General features: G+C 35.1%; 1 protein-coding gene across 1 annotated transcript in view; it reads right to left on the bottom strand.

Moving 5' to 3' along the window:
• Nucleotides 1-24,115, bottom strand: part of LOC105842162 (uncharacterized) — a 126,054-nt gene that overhangs the window by 60,007 nt on the left and 41,932 nt on the right. The window contains exons 4-6 of the mRNA XM_012693510.4: nt 22,883-22,968; nt 18,725-18,820; nt 9,310-9,372 (exon numbers count right to left, since the gene is read on the bottom strand). Coding sequence (XP_012548964.2) covers nt 9,310-9,372; nt 18,725-18,820; nt 22,883-22,968 — 245 coding nt within the window. The remainder of the gene's footprint in view (nt 1-9,309; nt 9,373-18,724; nt 18,821-22,882; nt 22,969-24,115) is intronic.

Raw genomic sequence — 24,115 nt, forward strand, 5'->3', positions numbered from 1 at the left:
GTTGAGCGATGCACCGATGTTCGAATACCAGGCGGGTACCAATTTTTCTAATGAAATACGTACTCAACAAATTTTCACGATTGACTTCCACGGTGAAGGAATAACATCGTGTAATAAAAATAAAAAACCCTCAAAATTATAATTTGCATAATTACTGGCAGGACCTCTTGTGAGTCCGGGCAGGTAGGTACCACTACCCTGCCTATTTCTGCCGTGAAGCAGTAATGCGTTATGGTTTGAAGGGTAGGACAGCAGTTGTAACTATACTTGAGACTTCAGAACTTATATCTCAAGGTGGGTGGAGCATTTACATCGTAGATGTCTATGGGCTCCAGTAACCACTTAACACCTGGTTGTGTGTGAGCTCGTCCACTAACGAAAGCAATTTAAAAACAAAATATTGCATGGAATTAAAGGGAATTTGACGGGTACTTTCGTCTAAAGAACTGTAACATTTGATATTGGGTTTTACACGATCCATCCGTTAATTTGTTCGCAGAATTAGATAAAATATAAATTTCTTAGTTTAGTTACTTCAATAAACACATAATATTTCTTTTCTTGAGTAATTAGGTACTAAATCTATAATGCATTATAAAGATGGTACGTAATTATTTTCTAAATGAATGAATTTTACTGGTGGTAAGACATCTTATGAGACCGCACGGGTAGGTACTACCACCCTGACTATTTCTGCCGTGAAGCAGTAATGCGTTTCGGCTTGAAGGGTGGGGCAGCCGTTGTAACTATACTGAGACCTTAGAACTTACATTTCAAGGTGGGTAGCGCATTTACGTTGTAGATGTCTATGGGCTCCAGTAACCACTTAACATCAGGTGGGCTGTGAGCTCGTCCACCCATCAAAGCAAAAAAAAAAAAAAAAGAGACAGAAAGATTTCATGAAGGTTCGATAAAATCACATTAGTTCAAATAAATCTATAGCCGTTCAAGATCAATTTTTATAGCGTGGAAATAATATTATGAGCTCTAATAAAATATCAAAACGATTTATTCATGGGATTCTCCTTGGAACGCTTTCAGACTTCATCTCAATGGAGTTAAGTAAATCTCTTGTAAATATCACCTGTTTAGTCTTCATTTATACTATTGCTACCTTACACATCTTATTTAATTGTCTACTATATTAGTTCAACTAAATGTGAAATAAAATTTTCGAATATGTCAAAAAGTGGTAAGATAATATTAAGCTGGAATGTACCTACATTTTTAATTTTGCATGGTCGTGGCCTAAAGGATAAGACGTCCGGTGCATTCGTGTTGAGCGTTGCACCGGTGTTCGAATACCAGGCGGGTACCAATTTTTCTAATGAAATACGTACTCAACAAATTTTCACGATTGACTTCCACGGTGAAGGAATAACATCGTGTAATAAAAATAAAAAACCCTCAAAATTATAATTTGCATAATTACTGGCAGGACCTCTTGTGAGTCCGGGCAGGTAGGTACCACTACCCTGCCTATTTCTGCCGTGAAGCAGTAATGCGTTATGGTTTGAAGGGTAGGACAGCAGTTGTAACTATACTTGAGACTTCAGAACTTATATCTCAAGGTGGGTGGAGCATTTACATCGTAGATGTCTATGGGCTCCAGTAACCACTTAACACCTGGTTGTGTGTGAGCTCGTCCACTAACGAAAGCAATTTAAAAACAAAATATTGCATGGAATTAAAGGGAATTTGACGGGTACTTTCGTCTAAAGAACTGTAACATTTGATATTGGGTTTTACACGATCCATCCGTTAATTTGTTCGCAGAATTAGATAAAATATAAATTTCTTAGTTTAGTTACTTCAATAAACACATAATATTTCTTTTCTTGAGTAATTAGGTACTAAATCTATAATGCATTATAAAGATGGTACGTAATTATTTTCTAAATGAATGAATTTTACTGGTGGTAAGACATCTTATGAGACCGCACGGGTAGGTACTACCACCCTGACTATTTCTGCCGTGAAGCAGTAATGCGTTTCGGCTTGAAGGGTGGGGCAGCCGTTGTAACTATACTGAGACCTTAGAACTTACATTTCAAGGTGGGTAGCGCATTTATGTTGTAGATGTCTATGGGCTCCAGTAACCACTTAACATCAGGTGGGCTGTGAGCTCGTCCACCCATCAAAGCAAAAAAAAAAAAAAAGAGACAGAAAGATTTCATGAAGGTTCGATAAAATCACATTAGTTCAAATAAATCTATAGCCGTTCAAGATCAATTTTTATAGCGTGGAAATAATATTATGAGCTCTAATAAAATATCAAAACGATTTATTCATGGGATTCTCCTTGGAACGCTTTCAGACTTCATCTCAATGGAGTTAAGTAAATCTCTTGTAAATATCACCTGTTTAGTCTTCATTTATACTATTGCTACCTTACACATCTTATTTAATTGTCTACTATATTAGTTCAACTAAATGTGAAATAAAATTTTCGAATATGTCAAAAAGTGGTAAGATAATATTAAGCTGGAATGTACCTACATTTTTAATTTTGCATGGTCGTGGCCTAAAGGATAAGACGTCCGGTGCATTCGTGTTGAGCGTTGCACCGGTGTTCGAATACCAGGCGGGTACCAATTTTTCTAATGAAATACGTACTCAACAAATTTTCACGATTGACTTCCACGGTGAAGGAATAACATCGTGTAATAAAAATAAAAAACCCTCAAAATTATAATTTGCATAATTACTGGCAGGACCTCTTGTGAGTCCGGGCAGGTAGGTACCACTACCCTGCCTATTTCTGCCGTGAAGCAGTAATGCGTTATGGTTTGAAGGGTAGGACAGCAGTTGTAACTATACTTGAGACTTCAGAACTTATATCTCAAGGTGGATGGAGCATTTACATCGTAGATGTCTATGGGCTCCAGTAACCACTTAACACCTGGTTGTGTGTGAGCTCGTCCACTAACGAAAGCAATTTAAAAACAAAATATTGCATGGAATTAAAGGGAATTTGACGGGTACTTTCGTCTAAAGAACTGTAACATTTGATATTGGGTTTTACACGATCCATCCGTTAATTTGTTCGCAGAATTAGATAAAATATAAATTTCTTAGTTTAGTTACTTCAATAAACACATAATATTTCTTTTCTTGAGTAATTAGGTACTAAATCTATAATGCATTATAAAGATGGTACGTAATTATTTTCTAAATGAATGAATTTTACTGGTGGTAAGACATCTTATGAGACCGCACGGGTAGGTACTACCACCCTGACTATTTCTGCCGTGAAGCAGTAATGCGTTTCGGCTTGAAGGGTGGGGCAGCCGTTGTAACTATACTGAGACCTTAGAACTTACATTTCAAGGTGGGTAGCGCATTTATGTTGTAGATGTCTATGGGCTCCAGTAACCACTTAACATCAGGTGGGCTGTGAGCTCGTCCACCCATCAAAGCAAAAAAAAAAAAAAAGAGACAGAAAGATTTCATGAAGGTTCGATAAAATCACATTAGTTCAAATAAATCTATAGCCGTTCAAGATCAATTTTTATAGCGTGGAAATAATATTATGAGCTCTAATAAAATATCAAAACGATTTATTCATGGGATTCTCCTTGGAACGCTTTCAGACTTCATCTCAATGGAGTTAAGTAAATCTCTTGTAAATATCACCTGTTTAGTCTTCATTTATACTATTGCTACCTTACACATCTTATTTAATTGTCTACTATATTAGTTCAACTAAATGTGAAATAAAATTTTCGAATATGTCAAAAAGTGGTAAGATAATATTAAGCTGGAATGTACCTACATTTTTAATTTTGCATGGTCGTGGCCTAAAGGATAAGACGTCCGGTGCATTCGTGTTGAGCGTTGCACCGGTGTTCGAATACCAGGCGGGTACCAATTTTTCTAATGAAATACGTACTCAACAAATTTTCACGATTGACTTCCACGGTGAAGGAATAACATCGTGTAATAAAAATAAAAAACCCTCAAAATTATAATTTGCATAATTACTGGTAGGACCTCTTGTGAGTCTGGGCAGGTAGGTACCACTACCCTGCCTATTTCTACCGTGAAGCAGTGATGCGTTTCGGTTTAAGGGTGGGGCAGCCTTTGTAACTATATTTGAGACCTCAGGACTTATATCTCATGGTGGGTGGAGCATTTACGTCGTAGATGTCTATGGGCTCCAGTAACCACTTAACACCTGGTTGTGTGTGAGCTCGTCCACTCACGAAAGCAATTTAAAAAAAATATTGCATGAACTAAGCATTCTGTCTGAAATCATTTGAATGAGTTGCCCGTTTTACGATTTTATTAGTATTTCAATTTGTTTAATAGACTTTTACGTTTTTCGAAAAGTAAAAACGTAAAAAGGTTTACAAGAGAAAGGATCGAAACCGTTCCGAATTCTTCGCTCATCCCAGTGAGATGAGCAGCATTCATAAAATTTATTATCCAACCCACCCAGTAATAAATCTGTCTTGTTTGTTAATACAAATGACAAGAGAGATATCGATACAATATTTCATGAAGAAATATCGGACCGGCTCCTCTGTCTTAGCATTGATTAACAAACTATAGTCTTATGATGGATGAGCTCTAGGCCCATCTGATTTTAAGATGTTGACTTAGACATCAACAACATAAATGCTGCTACCTACAAGATTACTATAATCTGGAGGAATTGTTACGGGAAAGGTAGGATATGTTGTATCAAAAGGTGGCCTAGAAAATTTTTCAAATTATCAAAAAAAATTTAAGCTTATACATTACTAGCCCCAGTACTAAGCTGACTACTCAACTAGGAAGTGAATGGTAATAATGTAGGTTACTAAGCAGGCTATAATTATAATATCTGAAAATTCTCTTAATTTTACAAATTATAATAACGTTTACCATTTGAAGAAACAAATTCGACGAACTTCTAATAGAATTCTTAACGACACAGATTATACTATGGATAAATGAGTTTAGATTGAACTTTGAAGGATCTAAATCTTACATGAAATTTCCAACTAAATAGTGCTTTAAATGACAATGTACTAAATAGGTACATTTGAAAAAGGAACTTGCAAAACCGATTACATTATTCACAAATGTCGTTAACTACCGGGACGGTACATTAGTGGATTGGTCCCTGGTTGTGTTTTGCTTACTTAATATTCAGAGTGAGCAGGCTTCCTTTAAGTTAAGTGATGAAGTGGTCGAGAGTATTTACATATGCATGTTACAACGTTTGCAGGTAGGCAAATTACGGATGTCCACATCTACGGATGTTTCTTTTTAATTACGACTTTAGAGGCTAAATTTTCAAACCGTGTATTTCGATTGGGGCAACTGAAGACCAGTCGTTGAACGTTAGAGAAGACCTGAGAATAGCAATGAACGTCTATAGATTAATGACGATTAATTATATTGATTTTGAATGGAATTCATCTTAAGATTTATATTGTAAAACTTTTATTTTGTAATTTAATTATATGTTAATGAGTTATCAGTACCTATGTAATCAGCAGTTGATTAGTAATATCTCGATTGTACATAAAGTAAACATGAGACAGAGATCTAGTAACATAATTCATTAATAATGTTTTTTTCCATTAATATTCTGTTTTCTCGCTCAATTTGGGACATAAATTTTATCCGCACGTATAAAATACGTGGGTGAAATATAAAAAAAAATTATACACACTTTCGAATTTTCAGAACAATGTATGTATGGAACGTATCTTTTAGACCTTTTTGATTTGAAATCTCTGTTCTATTATATGTTTTATTAACCTTTACTCATGTTATATGAAGACAAGTAATTCTTAGAAGTAAATTAAATCAGACAGAAAAGCTATCGAAATAAAATTTGTCTAAAATATGAACTGAAAAAAAAAGCTTGGTACCTTTTCGATTCTGCCCACACTGAAATTTAATTAGGGACGTGAGTTTTTTAAGTAAACCATTTATTACATCTACATCTACATCTTTTACTGGTGGTAGGATCACTTGTGAGTCTGCGCGGGTAGGTACCACTACCCTGCCTAATTCTGCCGTGAAGCAGTAATGCGTTTCGGTTTAAAGGGTGGGGCAGCCGTTGTAAATAAACGGAGACTTTAGAACTGACATCTCAAGGTGGGTGCCGCATTTACGTCGTAGATGTCTATGGGCTCCATTAACCACTTAACACTAGGTGGGCTGTAAGCTCGTCCACCCATCTAAGCAATAAAAAAATAATACAAAAAATAATTTTCTTCGTTCAGCTTCATGTAATAAATTGCAGGTAGCAATTAAGCTAACAGGATACACTAAACGCTTCGTTATTATTATTGTTCGTCTTGAGAGACGCGAACTGAATTGTGTCGTATCTGAACTTTGCCCCACCGCGAGGCTTCGAAGTTAAGACAGTCAAATTCTAATTAGCACAATAAATATGAGACTATTAACAATACGTATGATCGAGAGCTATTTCACGTATACATCTCTGTAAATTGAACCAATTAATTACTTCGAGAATGTGTGCTTCCATTCCGCTGAATTACAGAACTTCCTGAAGCCTACATTGGTTGCTTTTGTTAGCTATGTTCCTAATGATTTGAAGAGGGGATATCCAAAATTGAATACAGTTACAACAGTAGGTTAAATTATTATTTGTTTACTAATAGAATGATGAAAACCGTGAACTGTGTTTGGGTGAGTAATGCAACTTTGACATTAAAAATTTTTAAAGTCAGCATAGTTGTTACGTTGATGTTGCTTTACACTTAACTAATTTTCCATGTAGAGATGTTGCGTTCGAGATTTATATTTGGAACAGAGTATAGTAAAATATGTGTTATTGAAGAATATATTGAAAAAAATTTATCTATGATTCAAATTAAAGTATACAATGCGTTTTATTTTATTTGGAGAATTTATATTTTTGTTATTAAATGTTTTTGTTACTATAGATGATTATTGTGTAATGGCAAGGTTAGTAGTATATACACCATTTGAATATGCGTAACAATAAATACATATATATATATATATATACACGCTAGGTGCTATCTTATATTTACAAAAATAACATTGTTCCTCCAAAATGTGCGGAGCATATTTTGCCTGTTCGCGAAAATGTTCTCCGAAGGTCCTTACGTAATTGTGGGAAATATTAAGCGAATAAGTTTGTGAAAAGTGTTGCCAGAAATTTCGGCTGTGTCGGCTCCCGGGGGAACATGTGACGACGAGTGACGTAGGTAAGTCTCTTGAAACTTTGTCAAGACTCGTTAATACTCAGAAGAACTTGTAATTATTTTAGCCGCGTACTCACTTATTTTTCCCATTAATAATGGTCAATAGTTCTTGACTTGGTTAATAAATCGTTTATTTGAAAGCGAAATTGCTGAACAAGGACAAAGTCTGGACAAAACTACGGTTTGTTTTTCAAGCTGTACAACATGGGCGTGCCAGATAGTCTTGTGCTCATCATACGAGACCTCTTGTCGAGCCGTTTGGTATTGAGTGGAGGGAACCCACTCTCGTTCCCATCAATTAACGGCCGTATCCCCACAAGGCTACGCTCTCTCCACCTTATTATTTAGTTTGTATGTCATCGGAGACCCAGATAGCTAGCTCTCTTCGCCGATGACACGGCTATCTACTACTCGTATAGCAAGCGGTCGTTAATTCATCAGCATCCACCATAGCATAGTGGCACCGAAGGTGGTGGCTTCGACATCAACGCTACGAAAAGTATAGCCCCGAGTTTCAAAAGGGGTACCTTCCAATACAACTTCGGGTATCCCACTCCGTATAGGCGTGGTAGCACCAACGCCATTTGCCCCATCACCCTCTTCAGCCAGCCCATATCGTAGGCCTCGAAGTCCAAGTACATAGACGTCATAGGTACGTCGATAGAGGGATGACAGTCCACCCCCATATAGAGACGGTACGCGACAGAGCCGCTTTCCTACTCGGACAGCTCTATCAGATGACTTGCAAGCGAAGTAAATTGTCCCTTCGTAACAAGGTGACACTCTACAAAACATGCATAATTCCGTCATGACCTTCGCCACCACGTTCTCACGGCCCGCATGCACATAAATTATCTCCAGGTTATCCAATTCTGTTTCCGTAGGATAGCCGTTGGAACACCGAGGTACGTGAAAAATGTCAACCTTTACGACGATCTAAATTTAAAGCCGATACGAAGTATTTTGAGGTAGCGACAGAATGCTACTTCGATAAAGCGGCGCAACACGAAACCCCTCATTTCGTGGCCGCCGGAAACTACATATCCGCTCCAGATGACCAAACAGTCATCATTCCGGATACTTCCGATCCAGTATTGGGGATTTGAGCATTCCAAGCAACGACTACCATTCTCGTGAAAAATAACGCACAGATACAGTCTACCGAGTTAATGGCCAGATCTTCTCAGTAAGTTCGATCAGGAAGTAGGTTCAGCACTACTTTTACTAGAACCAGTGTTAGCAACGTCGCTAGCATAGTTAGGCAAAAATAAAAAAAAGGAGTGCGAAGACTTTACGAGCTATCTACATAAATATGAACTCACTAAAAATACAAGTATTTGAAACATAGACTATCCTGTGCACTATCCTATATTAATTGCAGACAAGTTGAATTATTTACGTTTTTCAAGTGTAAAATATTTGAATGAGAGCTTTTGCTTAATTCTTTTGTTTACGACATCCTTTAAATTTTACAGTTTCTATGTAATATTTGTGAACGTGTTTGCTGTAGTTTGCGGCTCAGACGCTTGCTGCGAATGGGATTGCGGTTTTGCCCCGAGCATTTCGTTAAATTGAAAACGGACCGAGGACTACGACAAGTGAACTTAAATTAAGCAGAAGGTATAATACGTTGTATTAACAATGCTATAACGATTTTTTTGTACCGGGTTTTTATTAAGAGAACTGTTTATGTGATTTTATGCAAATTCATGACCTTCTTAACATAATGGCTATGAGTAGCATACCTGTTTGACATAATTATTTATTTTTAAACAGCCTTTATAATCATCATATCGACGCTTGAAAGGCAAACGTGACTAAGCGACAATAACTGCTTTATACATAAATGATAGGCAATAACCATATTCGATGCGCAAAAAAATATATATTTCTAGGTCTATTAAAATCATTTCAATCCTACAGCTAGATTCGTTAAATATAATTTTTTTCAGGTATTTCAACTTTAAATTAGTCTACTGTAAAGTTCACGAATTGTCGCTTAGTCACGTTTGCCTTTCAAGCGTCGATATATAATAAAAAGCTGTCCCCAGATATACAAACTAAATATGTATATATCAGCTCAGAGCTCGATACATAATAAAATAATACTCACATTGAGCACGATGATGAAGAAGTCGAGTGTGAAGAGAAACGACGTTATTGGATTAAAGTCCATCTGTAAAAGAAGAAAATTTTCATTCACATTGAAATAACCCAAACAAAGAATACAAAATAATAAACGGCCTTATAAAAACAATTTCGTTTATCAAATACGTGAAGATCTTTAAGTCATTTTTTTATTACTTATTACGCTTCGAAGTTTACAATAATTTGAGCCGCACCTATCTTCTTATAGCTAGAAACCTTTCTTGAAGTGACAAAAACTTTAAAATGTTCAGTCATTCAAACATGCAACAAGAGGTGAATCTCTATGGAATAAACGACATAGAAATATTTATAGCACAAATAAAATAACAAGCATTACAAAGAAAAGTTATTTGTACATGTATGTATTGGAAGAAGAACATTTAAGTTGTAAAATACACAGTCTAACGAAACTAAACTCACCAAGAAGTTGGAGATGCGTAGTAAGTTTGTACAAGAAATATCTATTTATTCTGTTTACGAAATCTAGAAATTGCGTGTGGAGTATTTTCATTAAAATTATTGTATATAATTAATGGAGAAATTTGCCCTGAAATATTTCAATAGATTGAGATTTCAAGTAGTAGTACTTAAGTTGTCAGTGAACGAATAATTGACACCGAAGACAGTTGTAAAATTGATATTTTATGAGAATCGAATTGAAATTTGCACTTTATGAAGAGAAGCCGGAATGAAAGATTTTGGTCTAGTTAATTAAAAATGTCAATGAGTCATGTGGATGTGTTAAAATACGTAAGAGTAACAATCCGCAATATGTAGTAGAAGGCCAGGTTGTTTTTGTTCCCCTTGGAGTCAATTTGTTTTATATCACAATAATTATTTAATTATTACTTAATTTCTGTAAAATAATTTGATATCTCACTGAGTACACTCTAGTAATTTTACTTAGGTACTACATATTTTCATTATCTACCTGCGGAAGTAGAGAGTTTAGTTAATAACCTTTTTGTTACTACTGTAATCTAATACTAACTGTAATCTATTTTCAAGTTAATAATCTATAATTATCTTTACAAGATTTTAATAATTAGGCTACTAGTTTTAAACCTTCTGTTCATATTTTGTGTTATTCGTCGTAGTCTCAAGTGGTTAGTTTAAATCTTGATTTAGCAGTATTTGTCTACCTTAAAAGATATCTTTACTATGTTGACGTAATATTAATATTCTAATGTAAAACAAGTATTTAAGGCAGTACGTCTGTAGTCAATAAAGAAGGAAGGTTAAAGAAATAGAAGGTAAAAGTGAAGAAAAGCAAGTCTTGACGACCAGATAGATAATATATTATATCGTAAATATAGTGTCATTCATACTACAGATGGTAGAGGTAAGAAGTACAATCCCTATATAAAGTTGTCTGTCGAAAAATGACCAATTAAGATGGCGCCACTGTAGCAAAAGGTGTAAAAAAAATTGTTTTATCTCATTTTTAAACTCAGCAAGCACCCTCGATTCCCTTTACAACTTTCAACAAATTCATATTATAATACTGATTGCTACGCTGGCGCTATGTTGATGGGTTCTTAGTTGTAACTTGCTGTAAGTAGTTACAGCCGGAAACTTTTTCAACTTGTTCCCATTTAAGATGGACTTCTTACTCCTACCTTCTATATTTAATAGACACACACACCGTTGTCCATAACCAACTGACACTAATCGTTTATTGTAAGTAAAAAAAGCCATAGGCATTCTGATGTTGATGAAACTACACTGGTGCTTAAATATGTGTGTGTATAAGCTTAAAAAAATTGTAATTTTTAACGTGTTGTGAATCAATCGTTCAATGTGCGTTCAACGAACAGACCGTGAATTACGTACAGATTAATTACAGACTTTTGGGTTTTTATGTCAGCATTTTAATCTTTTAAACAGTAAATAATATTTTGTGGAGATCATTTTTTTTTACTAATTCAGGGTTTCATTCTGATTTTCGATCACACTAGATGATAATAAATTCAACGGATGCTAAGAAACTCCTCACTTTAGTGTCTAAGATAATTCAGAATATAACTAGAGGGATTCGTTAAATTCATTGTAAATAAGAGAGTGAAATTATTGTTTGTTATGTTGTATTGGTTTGTTAACATTGTCCATTGTTGTCCACGAGTGTCCATAGATATAATGTAGTTTTTGGCGTATATGACTTTGAAAGTGATTGTTGCGATACGTTATCAAGCTTCAAGCTTATTACTTACCGCATCCTCAGTCGTATTGAATTCGGCCATCGAAAGCTAATGAAAAAATGAAACAAAATATTATAAGCTACGAAAATGGAAATGAATTTTAAAATGATTGAATTCGACGATTTTACTTTATTTTATTTCATTTTTTAATATACTGAATTAAACAATACAAAGGGAACACAGTAGCTGTTATAGGGAGTGGCCTGACTATGCCCTTGGCATTGCTGAAGATCGCGGGCGAGGGTTACACCCTTCAAAAAATTGGACAAGCTTAGACTGTACATAATTTTTACGAGAGAAGTAAAACACATGGCATTTTATGATCATCACTGATAACTATATAGCCACGGAAAATACAACTGATAAAGTTCAGTATTCAAAACAATTTTCAATTGTCTCTTTCCAAGCGCAGCGCATACATTACTTCTTTGTATTATAAAACACTAGGATTCTGCTGGTCACTACACGATAATCGTTTTAAGATGACATTATTGGTTACAGCATTCCTTGTAAATTGCAATGTGGTATTTAAAAAATGACATACGCGAGTGACGGTTGCTACTTACCGTCATCTCGTTCATTTCGTCTTCTGGTATTGCAAGCTAATGAAAAAAATAAAACAAAACATTATATTAGCGATGAAAGAAAAACAAAACGATCTAAAAAATATATAGATTTCTTAATGCATAACACTATTTTGTGGCTTTATTATAAAATTATTTACAAAATTAATGCTAAAAGCTCAACAATGTACGCTTGCATTTCATAAACTGGCTTTCTAATCTGTTGAAATATAAAAAAATACAATTACAAATCGATCAATAATAATACGACACTATAAAATTTCAAGTATAAAAAAAAAATGTGACGTCCTTAAGTCGAGTAGAAGCGGATATAAAACCACTTTTCTAAGTCTTCGTTGTAAAACGTGAAGCGCATGCAGTAGATGCTTGTAAAGAGTTTAGTTTTTTTTCTCGTCGAGAAAACTCATAGAGCAGTTCATATCATTAGCAGCGCGCAATAAAATTGTTGGGAACTTCGTGAAATATCCGTCTATCAAACATTGTAAATGGTTGTTAGAAAGTTTTCTAGTTGATTTTCAACATGTGCTATATCAATATATTTTTAAACGACTGTTACATGATAACAGTTAAAGAAATAAACAATGAGAAATATAAAAACAAAATTACTAACAAACATATATAAGAATGCTATGCTTTCGTTTTTAACAAACGACAAAACAACACGACAAAATCTTTCAACGTAATTATTAATGACTGAAGGATATTAAAACTCAAGGTTTTTAATAATAAATTAGAGATTGTATTGAAAAATTTATAATTTAGATCTCTATATCCAGTTTTAGAGCGGGAAGGGGGTTTCGAATGTATTATATTTAGCACCGAATCAAAATAACGGTTGGCAGCGGCTTGGCTCGGCCCATTGCTGAAGACATGAAAGTTCATGGGCATTGCTGAAGTTCATGGGCGACGGTAACCACTCACCATCAGGTGGGCCGTATGCTGCCAGTCTGCATACAAGGGCATTAAAAAATAAAAATAAATTAACGACCCATTGAACAACGGGCTGATGCTATGGAGTAAGTGTCACGTTGACACTTTTACGGGCTCTACAAGTATGGATCACCTCGGTAGGGTGGTTTTAGGAAGCGGGGGACGGGGTTGGGTGGCTCACGTGCTTTGACTCGATTTTTCAAAATGAACGATTAGCCGAGAAGTCTCTTCATCCGTGTCGTATAATTTCAAACGCTGTGAAATTTTGTCGGACGTATTCACGGCCTGTGTTTTTTTATTGCTTCGATGGGTGAACGAGCTCACGGTTCGCCTGGTACGAAGCGGTTACCAGAGCTCATAGACATCAACAAAGTAAATACCGTCACTCACTCTTACTGGTAGGTACAACCGTCGCGTTCTAAAGCGGTCTAGCCCTTAATAATCATTTAACAATGTCGTGACTTAGCGCTCGTAACGCTCATAATCATTCAAGTGACATTAGATTTCTAAAACAAAAAACAGATCGATCGAGGTTTGAATAATAGCTTTATACAGTGAATTGACAAGCGCATCGATAAAAGTCAACGGCACGATCCATTACTCAAAATTCACTCGAGTTTGTTTTTATTACACACCCTTCTTCGGTGGACTGTTGTGCCGCAATAAAACTGATTAAACTATATTATTACACGTCAACATGTTTATTAGTAATAAAAATAATCTTTTGTACCCCCCCCCCCCTTCCCTATCCACATAGCTTGGGTTACAGCACAATAAAGGCGGTTTGGCCGAAACGGTTTCGTTCTGTTCAATCGTAAAACGAACGTTCGCGCAGTCGTCTTTGTGATTTGAAACGCGGAAAGCGTGTTACGGCTCGTTAATCAATCGTTGATGATCAAATATCCGTTGTTGTGAAATTAACACCGCACTAGAGCCCTCGATCTTTTTTTTTTTTTTTTTTTTTATTGCTTAGATGAGTGGACGAGCCCACAGCCCACCTGGTGTTAAGTGGTTACTGGAGCCCATAGACATCTACAACGTAAATGCGCCACTCACCTTGAGATATAAGTTCTAAGGTCTCAATTATAGTTACAACGGCTGCCCCACCCTTCAAACCGAAACGCATTACTGCTTCACGGCAGAAATAGGTAGGGTGGTGGTACCTACCCGTGCGGACTCACAAGAGGTCCTACCACCAGTAAAATCTATCTAGAGTTTAATCATTTTTATTGGAGTTGTTCACAATATTTCTTCACTTGGACTTTTCATAGCATAGCATAGTTCAATCGATTTTATTATGTTGTATCACAATTATTGATATTCAGTTCAGCGTTTTCAAAATAATCAGTCAATTCTATTAAACTTTATTCATATCGAATCAATCTGCAATCGCTTGAAGAAAAATAAAATGTAATCAAAAATAAAGTGCTACTTAAGCCGTAAAGCTCAATTGCTGATTGAAACAAAAAAACCGAGAATACGTAATACGGAAAGAGTATGTTATTCCAATATAAATCATAATGTTTCGTGTAAAAAACATTCTGAGTATTTTAAACTTGTTTTTTTTATGTCGTTTTTGAAGTCGTCGTGGCCTAAAGGATAACGCGTTCGGTGCATTCGTATCTGGCGATGCAACGGTGTTCGAATCTCACAGGCGGGTACCAGTTTTTCTAATGAAATAAGTTCCTACTTAACAGATATTCACGATTGACTTTCACGGTTAAGGAATAATATCGTGGAATAAAAATCTAATCCGCAAAATTATAAATTGCGTAATTACTGGTGGTAGGACCTCTTGGGAGTCCGCACGGGTAGGTTCCACCACCCCGCCTATTTCTGCCGTGAAGCAGTAATGCGTTTCGGTTTGAAGGGTGGGGAAGCCGTTGTAACTATATTGAGACCTTAGAAATCATATTATTATCTCAAGGTGGGTGGCGCATTTACGTTGTAAATTTCTATGGGCTTTAACTACCAGGTGGGCTGCAAGCTCGTTCACCCATCGAAGCAATAAAAAAAATATAATTATCAATCATATTCATTTTGAACAAACTATACTGTAAACTACATTTTGTCTTTTTAGCAAATTCAAAGGTATCTTAAATTGGTTGTACATAATTTAAACATAGGGCATGTAGACGAACTTATTTCATTGCGAAAATGTATCGCGATATATAACTTGTATAAATAATTATTGATGGTTTTTCAGCGTTGCAAATCTCTGGGATATCATAGGAATGGTGTCCTTTTTCATTTACAGACCTGCATCTGTTGAAAGTATACGACCTATATATGGTACTAGGTGATGGGATCCATTTACATACGTATGATATAGATGTATGGGACCCATAAATAAGGTAAGTAGATGGTGAAGTCATATATAATAAAAAAATATGGTAATTAAGTATATTTAATCGCGATTAGACTTTGCTATTTGATTGGTCTTGCTACTAAATTATATATTTATTGGTGTTACGCAATAAGACTTGGAGCACATATCTCAATGTATTATGTTGTGATGATTATGGAATCTGGTAACCATTTAACATCGAGAGTGTCGTGAGCTAGGCCATGAAAAAAGTAAATATACATAAAAGTGTCTTGTTAAAATTTTAGGATGGAATAACGACAAAAATATATTTATATCCTCATAATCTAAGAACAAAAGAAAACATTCTGGGCCCGTAATTTATCAATCAGTATCCCTTTATTATGTGAATGAAAGTACCGACCGTATAGACCGAACAATATAATTTTATGAAGCTCGCATTGTTCCATATTTATTTTGAATCATCTATCTATCTATATGTATATAAATGAATTGCTGTTCGTTAGTCTCGCTAAAACTCGAGAACGACTGGACCGATTTCACTAATTTTGGTGTCGAATTATTTGTGAAAGTCCAGAGAAATGCTCGGAATTAAATAAAAATAACAATTGTTTTCCCTTTGTCCATGTTGTTTGTTTTATAATAAGTTTATTTTACACAAAAGCTTAGGTCTTTTATTTCGATTGAGGCACTACGAAGTCTGCCGGGCCAACTAGCTTATTCATAAATTATTTTTCGTAAAGAACCCGCATAGTGTATTTAATAAACTCTATGGACTAGATACTACTAACCCATATTTCAATAGTGAATTCTTTGAAGCGCTGGTAAAGGAACCAACCACACGCAAATTCCAATGAATAGTTTTATTTAACAACTACCGTATTTAGTGTTTCTCGTATGTATACAGAAACAATCAAATTACATTTTACATTTATTTTGAAAATAATATATTATGTAAGATTTGTATCAATTTATTTGTATTCATTAAGCCCAATATTTCAGAAAAGTATCAATGTGGTACCTTATAAAGGCAACAGAAAGCAGAAACTGCAACAGAAGATGACCACAAATAAAATATTTATAATACATTTTCAAATTGTCATTGATAAGCTGCCAATTATGAACAGTAAGGCAAATAATAAACGAAGCAACACCTATTATAAATCAAAGTTAATATTGTTTTTGTCGGTCTACGGAAATAGATCCAAATCAAAGCTATAAATAATAAATGCCTTCCGTTCTATGTCAGATGATATAAGAAATACCCAAGATGAGTTTTCCACAATTGTGAGAATAAGTTGATAAGCCTTGTTATTTTTTGCTTTTGATGAGAGAACTCTTTGAACACGGTTTTTTCATGAAATACCATGAAATTATATAAGAAAATCATTTGTTAATCTGCATTTCACATTCATTCAGTATCGTTGTAGTGATTAATAATAATTGGTTTAATAACCTTTTGGCATCATTCCAGACTCTTACTCCAGCACTAAAATATCCGTTTAATTAATCAACAATATTTCGCGAAACAATTTATATCCAGCTATCAAAATTTCCAACCTGCACAGTTTGCTCTGGTAATTTAACGAAATTCAAAACTCGTGTTCATTTAATACACAGTTTATTATCATAGTACAAACTCTCTTTCTATATTTCTGACTATAAGGAAAGAAATTTTCAAAATAACTCTTTTATAGAAAATTATGTACTAGATCTCATAGAAGATCCTCTGTTTTAAAAACCTTGGGTTAGAGAACCAGTCAGAGTTTTACGTATTCAACCTCAGTTTTTTTACATAAACGATGGCAAATTAATTGGCTTTAATTTAATTGCCTATCTGGTGTTCAGTTGTTACTGGAATCCATGGGCGTCACAAAGTGCATACCGACACCTGCCTTGATATAAGGGTTAAAATCTTAATTGCATTTTATAGCTACTGTTCCACCCTACAATACTTCGGAGCAGAAATAGGCAGGGTGGTGTTACCTACTTTCATTAAAAAAAGAGTGGATAGTTATCATGGTATGGGCATATTATGGTATGCAAGTAGACGGTAAAGTGACGACGGGCGTCCTAAAAAGACTTGGATGGATTTACGAGAATGGGTTGCAGAGATGACGTATGATAGGCATATGAATGGCAATAGGGGACATGTCTCACATAGTGGGATACGAGTAAGAAGAAAGTGTTACCTACCGCACGAGCCTTTTAATACACCTTACCACCATTAATGTTTAAATATGCTTTTACATAATTTTTGACGTAGGTACTCTTCATTTGTCTCATCGGGAAATATTGGATTGCCGTTGATTTTTTTTATATATTTACTTCCACGGTTAAGGAATAACATCGTGTAATAAAAATCAAACCCGCAAAATTATAATTTGCGTAATTAATGGTGGTAGGAGGACCTCTTGTGAGTCTGCATGGGTAAGTACCACCACCCCGCTTATTTCTGCCGTGACGCAGTAATGCGTTGCGGCTTGAAGGGTAGGGCAGTCGTTGTAACTATACTGGGACCTTAGAACTTACATTTCAAGGTGGGTGGCGCATTTACGTTGTAAATGTCTATAGCCTCCAGTAACCACTTAACACCAGGTGGGCTACGAGCTCTTCCACCCTCGTCCACCATCTAATCAATAAAAAAAAGCATCCATTTTAGGGCGGAACTTTTTTTTTGCCACGTGGCTTAAATCCGGTTTCCATTGTTTTTAGGACACGCGATTTTTGTGATTACTTTATAGCTAATTAAATTATTAATCTAGCCAAATGGATGTACTGTATGGATGAAGCTATTTTTTCCCATTATTCGTCCTTAGTAACTTTATCTCATTTTCTTTGCCTCTTCCGTAATTTCTAAATTGATAACAGATGGTGGTAAAGCGTGCTTGTAATTAGCGGAATGGTCATAATTATTACCTTATTGACTAGAATGGTCAATCAAGACTTATGTATCATTCGTTCTGATGTACCAAAGGGTGAGCTAAAATTTGTAAAGCAAGATATCCTACGCAACTACGTATGCAAAAAATGTTGTTTTTTCTCATATGAAATAGTAATTTCAGTTCTTTTTTATAAATTTTATTATTATTGTTATAAAAAATACACTTTTCATGGCAAAAGTCCTGTCGAAAGTCTTTTACGCAAATTGAAGTCATATCTTAAAAAAAAGCGAATTACTTCCGTCAACATTTGTGATAATACCTACAGTTTTAAAAAAAATGATAACATTCTTTTGAATATTCCAAAAGTACGTAATTGAATTAATGAAAACTCATTCGTCATTATGTCAGTATTTTATTCGTGTTAAGAAAACTATAAAGTCAAAACATTGATACTTACTGTTTGAAGGTAGAAGAGATACACCACATTGATAACTTCAACGAGTGTTTCCAGGCCCATTGATAGGATCCACGGGAGAAGCATAAACTTGAGGTCCTATGAACAAAGTAAGTTAAATAAATCAGTGATTCTTCGTGCTTTTTTTTGTTACTGTTCCACATATGCTCAATTCAAAAATTATCTTTCATGTTTTCGAATTTAAATCAATCCAACCAGATATAAAATAATGCGACTCAATAAAGACATTAATAAAAAGAAGAAATGCGAATTAAAAAACCTTTCCTTCTCTAAAGTAGGTTATAAAGAAGTGTTTATTTGTCAAACATTTACTTAAGTAAAACTTTTGATTACGTACGTAATTATTTAATTTAATAGACGATTTTCAGGCCGAACGACATTGGCAAGCTAGATCCTAATATGCTGCATATCTCAGTTGGACGATAAAAGATTTTGATTTTTAAACTAACCTCAATTTAAATTTTTTTTTTTTGAGAAACATCTATTATTAGGTAAACGAATTTACTTTAAAAAAGTCCAATACAATAGATGAAGAGAGGTAACAAGTACATGAGAAAAACCAAAAATCGTTGGCAAATTCGCTGGCGGGTACCAATTTCTCTAATGAAATACGTACTCAACAAATGTTCACGATTGACTTCCACGGTGAAGGAATAACACCGTGCAATAAAAATCAAACCTGCAAAATTATAATTTGCGTAATTACTGGTGGTAGGACCTCTTGTGAGTCCGCACGGGTAGGTACCACCGCCCCGCTTATTTCTGCCGTGAAGCAGTAATGCGTTTCGGTTTGAAGGGTGGGGCAGCCGTTGTGACTATACTGAGACCTTGGAACTATATCTCAAAGTGTGTGGCGCATTTACGTTGTAGATGTCTATGGGCTCCAGTAACCACTTAACATCAGGTGGGCTGTGAGCTCGTCCACACATCTAACCAATAAAAATTTAGGGTGAAGCAAAACTAGTCTTTTTCACGAATATGCGCCATAAAAGACTTTTTTTTTTGTTCGTGAATTTTCTATAATATTTATAATACTCGTGTGCACTGCATACTTTGAATAGATTAATAAAATTAAGAACTAAGTCGTTAGTGGTAGAGCTATGACACGACACAAGATATTTCACAGATGCCTGAATCCCGCCAACGCCTTTTTCATGACAAGTTCTACCGTAGACAGTCGGTCTGCCGAGAAACTTATAATACACCCGCGCGGTGGAAGATCTTCCCTTTATCGTTTACCCCGAAAGTCAAAAGGTGTTCTTATATCCGACATCGGTTAAGCTAGTACATATACGTCATTATTCAACAGACTGTCCCCTCTGTGTAGAATGAAATTAAGGCGCTTATAACTTTTCGACTTCTGAACAGTTTTTAGTCGAATTTTCGTTAAACGAACAGTTAATTTACAAGGTGTGTGGCGCATTTACGTTGTATGGGCTCCAGTAACCACTTAACACCAGGTGGGCTGTGAGCTCGTCCACACATCTAAGCAATAAAAATAAAAAAAGCTTTTTATGGAACTAAATGTTCATTAAGAACGCGAATTGACATACATCTTTCAGCGAGAGTTCTACTAAGGTAACTTATTTTAGAATTGAAAATTGATTTCGGAATAGCTTTATTAATTCTGTTTTAGAGAAAGGACTAGGCCGTTAAACTTTAACGAGGCTGAAAGGAAGCACCCGGATTGAAAGGCGCAATCTCTTTAATTTTAAATGCGGTTTCTAAGAATACCTACTAATCCTTAGTATCACTTTCAAATAGGGACGGGTCTTTTAAAGATTTATTAATAGTCTTAAATTTTCCTAGTAAAAAACGTACTTACATGCTGATTGGCGGCTCATATCGGCGACTGATTTTGTTCACATTTTTACAACAAAAACTGAAGTATTAAACTTAACATTTTTTTTAAACAGCCTGTCATATATTGTACTATATTTTGACATATGATAGGTGATTATTATATGCAATCACGTCCTTTAACTTTATTAAATAAAAATAATCTCCTTTAAAGCATACTCCATTAGCGCTAATGCATACATTCATTCCATTGTTGAGAGCACCTTACAAATCTATCCTATTCGATGGCTTTTTGCATCATCGTGACAGTGCACTTTACTTCATGAAGACGCTTTCATTTCTAGCCGCTTTTCATTCTAGAGATGCACCGAGAAATATTTCAAGAAAATCAAAATTGGCTAATAGTTTATTTGGGAACTTAATGTAATTGAAGTCAAAAACTGGCAAAAAGTGAACTAAATCATCTTGAATGATGAACGATCATTCGCGTATTTCAGTTTCACTGAGAGCATGCTCGTTGCAATTTTATTTATTTCACAAGAAATCATTAAAATTAAATCACTAATGAAATGTCCGCTAAAAAAAATATGGAAAATATTCGAATATAATCCACCTCCATTAGAAGGTATGTTTTTTTACAGAATAGCGACAATATCCACACCGATACAGCCTCGCCGGGATCATTAATGTGGGAAAAATTTTGTACGTTAAAATCATATCCGATGATAAAATAAACTTGGGGTGGTTCGCTGTAGTTGAAACCTAATTTTCACCTCATACTCCCATTATTGTTCCGCAATAAATTTGTTAGCGAACTCGAGTAAGCTGCAATGAAGGGTGCTTTGCTAAAATTTACTCCTATTTTGGATTTTCATCTTGGTACATGTTAAGAGCATTTTTGTTGTTCGTAAAAAAATACAACATAAGGTATTAGATTTAAAATTATTATTACATCAACAACAAGATTAACAGTTCAGAATACTACAGCTGGAATGACAAACATAAAAGCTAAAAAAAGTGGTCACCCAGAATATTGCTCAACGACAACCGGACCACCTTGAAAATTTATTGTGGTGGCAAGATAGAAGGGAAAAGACCCCCCGGCCGGTCACCAAGCCGTTGATCAGGTCAAGTAATAGCGCTCACTGGATTCTCTGTTACAACCGCCTTGAGAGAAGCCGAAAACCGAACCCAATGGAAGATGATTGTGCAAAGAGCCACAAAGGCCTTTCAAGGACTCGACCTTCAGCAATGAAGTTTGCGACTAAGAAGACGAAGAAGAAGACAAAAGCATAATTTAATTTGCTTAGAATACCACATTTACGATAGTCACGATGAATTGGGCGAGCGCTAAAAGTAAATGGCAGCCAGTGATTTGGATTTGAGGTCGTAGGCACCTATCGCTAATGGCCGATAAAAGGATTTATGAGCTACGTTTGATGCGAGGTAAAACTATACGTAGGTACGCTATACGACAAAAAGCCGAGTAAAATATGAGCCACACTAATATTTGTATAGCGCACAATCGATAGACATTTTCCGAAGGACGTCGACGAAAAGAATGATTCTTTGTTGATCGTCTGAAGTTGGCAAGGAACTCTGATGGCCGCTGTGACTCGGTAGGGTATCTCCTATTATTTACATTATTATTACTCAGCTTTTTATGTCTGGTGAAGTCACTGGCGGTCGGAATTGTGTAGCAAATAACGACGAATAATGGAAATTTTTAAACCGACATGATTTTGTTATAAAATATGTAATGCGTCCATTTGTTATGATTGATGTATTCCGAGTTTATTCAAATTGCTTATTAAAACCCAATAAATATTCTTTCATTCGTTACGATCGAAGTATTGTCAGAAAATGTGATTTTATGGAAATTCTCGTCTAGAGAAAACATAATTTTGTGTTTATACATTGTGAGATATCGAGTATTTCAATGTGTTGATTTAGTCTTTGATATTGCTTACATATCCCACGCGATGAACAATTATTTTTGATTTGAAACCAGCGATCAAATTTGAGGCCAATAGAAAGAAAGCCCTTTGTTCATTTTTTTTTTATTTTGTTTAAAATATATATTAGAAATATAGCTCAGGAAGATGGAAGTCATCTAATTCCTTATCATGAGCAGTTATTGAAGTTCATTGATACGATGTCTTGATTCAATCTTTCTTGCAACATTACATTGATGTCTCAGCTGCATTCGAATTTCGGTTATCCAGTTTTTCACGCGCTATTTCTTCCGATAGAAATATGCAGCGCGTTGTATACAAATTTTATCGTTACCAGAGCTATTCATTTATTCTTCGTCTTTAGTTTTATTAATAAAATGTTTACCTTATACACTCCCAATATTAGCATCACGCATGAGATGAGCCCCATCGTGCTGCAGGCCAACAGCGTTATGTTCAGTGACACGGTAACTAGAACAAAAGGGAACGGTAATTTAAATAATTAGATCGGTTATTAAAAATACGTATTTTAAAAAAACAATGAAATGTGTTTATAACAACAATAAGTAATAGTTTAAAAAAACTAACAAAATACGCTTTTATAGAAAATCCAACAAAAAAATAGAAAATATTTATTTTTCATTTTTTTAGTTGAATTTAAATTTTTTCAATTTTTTTTTTAAATATTGAATTGTCATCGTTCATTAATAAGTATACCAAATTTCGAGTTAATCCGACGTTTTGAAGGGGGTCAAAATCATGTTCAAAGATTCCGTTACAAACATACATACATACGTCTGAAGCTAATAATAAAAAAGCGTATTAAAATAGTTGGAAGTTCCGCCTAAATATCTCAAGGAAATTACGCAAGCTGTTTATTTTTCAATTGTACAGTAGCTACAGTAGGGACCAACATCCTATCTAAATCTGTCGCGAAGTATGCTATCTGGTTTGAACTGATAGCCATTATACAATAATATACAATTGAAACATCGACCTCATATCTAAAAACTGGTGACGGATTTCATACCGTGATGTTTTCGTAAGGCTTCGTTAAGTATTCGAAATTGTCATTTACCTTTGTCTAAATTAAAATGTAAACATTAAACATTGTATCAAGCATTGGTAATTGTGAGCTTTAAAAGACCAATTACAACAACTAAATTCTGAAGTCTTTGTCGAATGTAAACTATAATAGCTGCTGCAATAATAACACTTAGAGACATTCAAAAGCTCTATTTTAAACAGACATTTTCTCAGATGTATTTATGATGTCCCCATTAAAATTGGTTCGACTAACTCGAGGCCAATAGATATCACAATATACTTGCCGCTGCCCATTTATAGACAGTCGAAAGTGTCATTTGTATTATCTGACAGTCTGCACCCCTCCGAAACTGGAACGAATAACTGTTTCGCGGCATTAATACGCAATATGGCGGTGCCTAACCGCGTGGGCTTACATTACGTCCTAATTGTAGTAATTACGCATATTGTTTACATTTTTGCTAACTTGATTTTTATAATACGATGTTACTCCATGTATCGTAGACAGGCACTAAGCAATCCCTCCGTAAATTTCCATCAACCAGAGTGTCGAATTCCCATACCGAGAAAA

Source organism: Bombyx mori, chromosome 1 (genome assembly GCF_030269925.1).
Source record: "Bombyx mori chromosome 1, ASM3026992v2".
Lineage (NCBI taxonomy): Eukaryota > Metazoa > Arthropoda > Insecta > Lepidoptera > Bombycidae > Bombyx > Bombyx mori.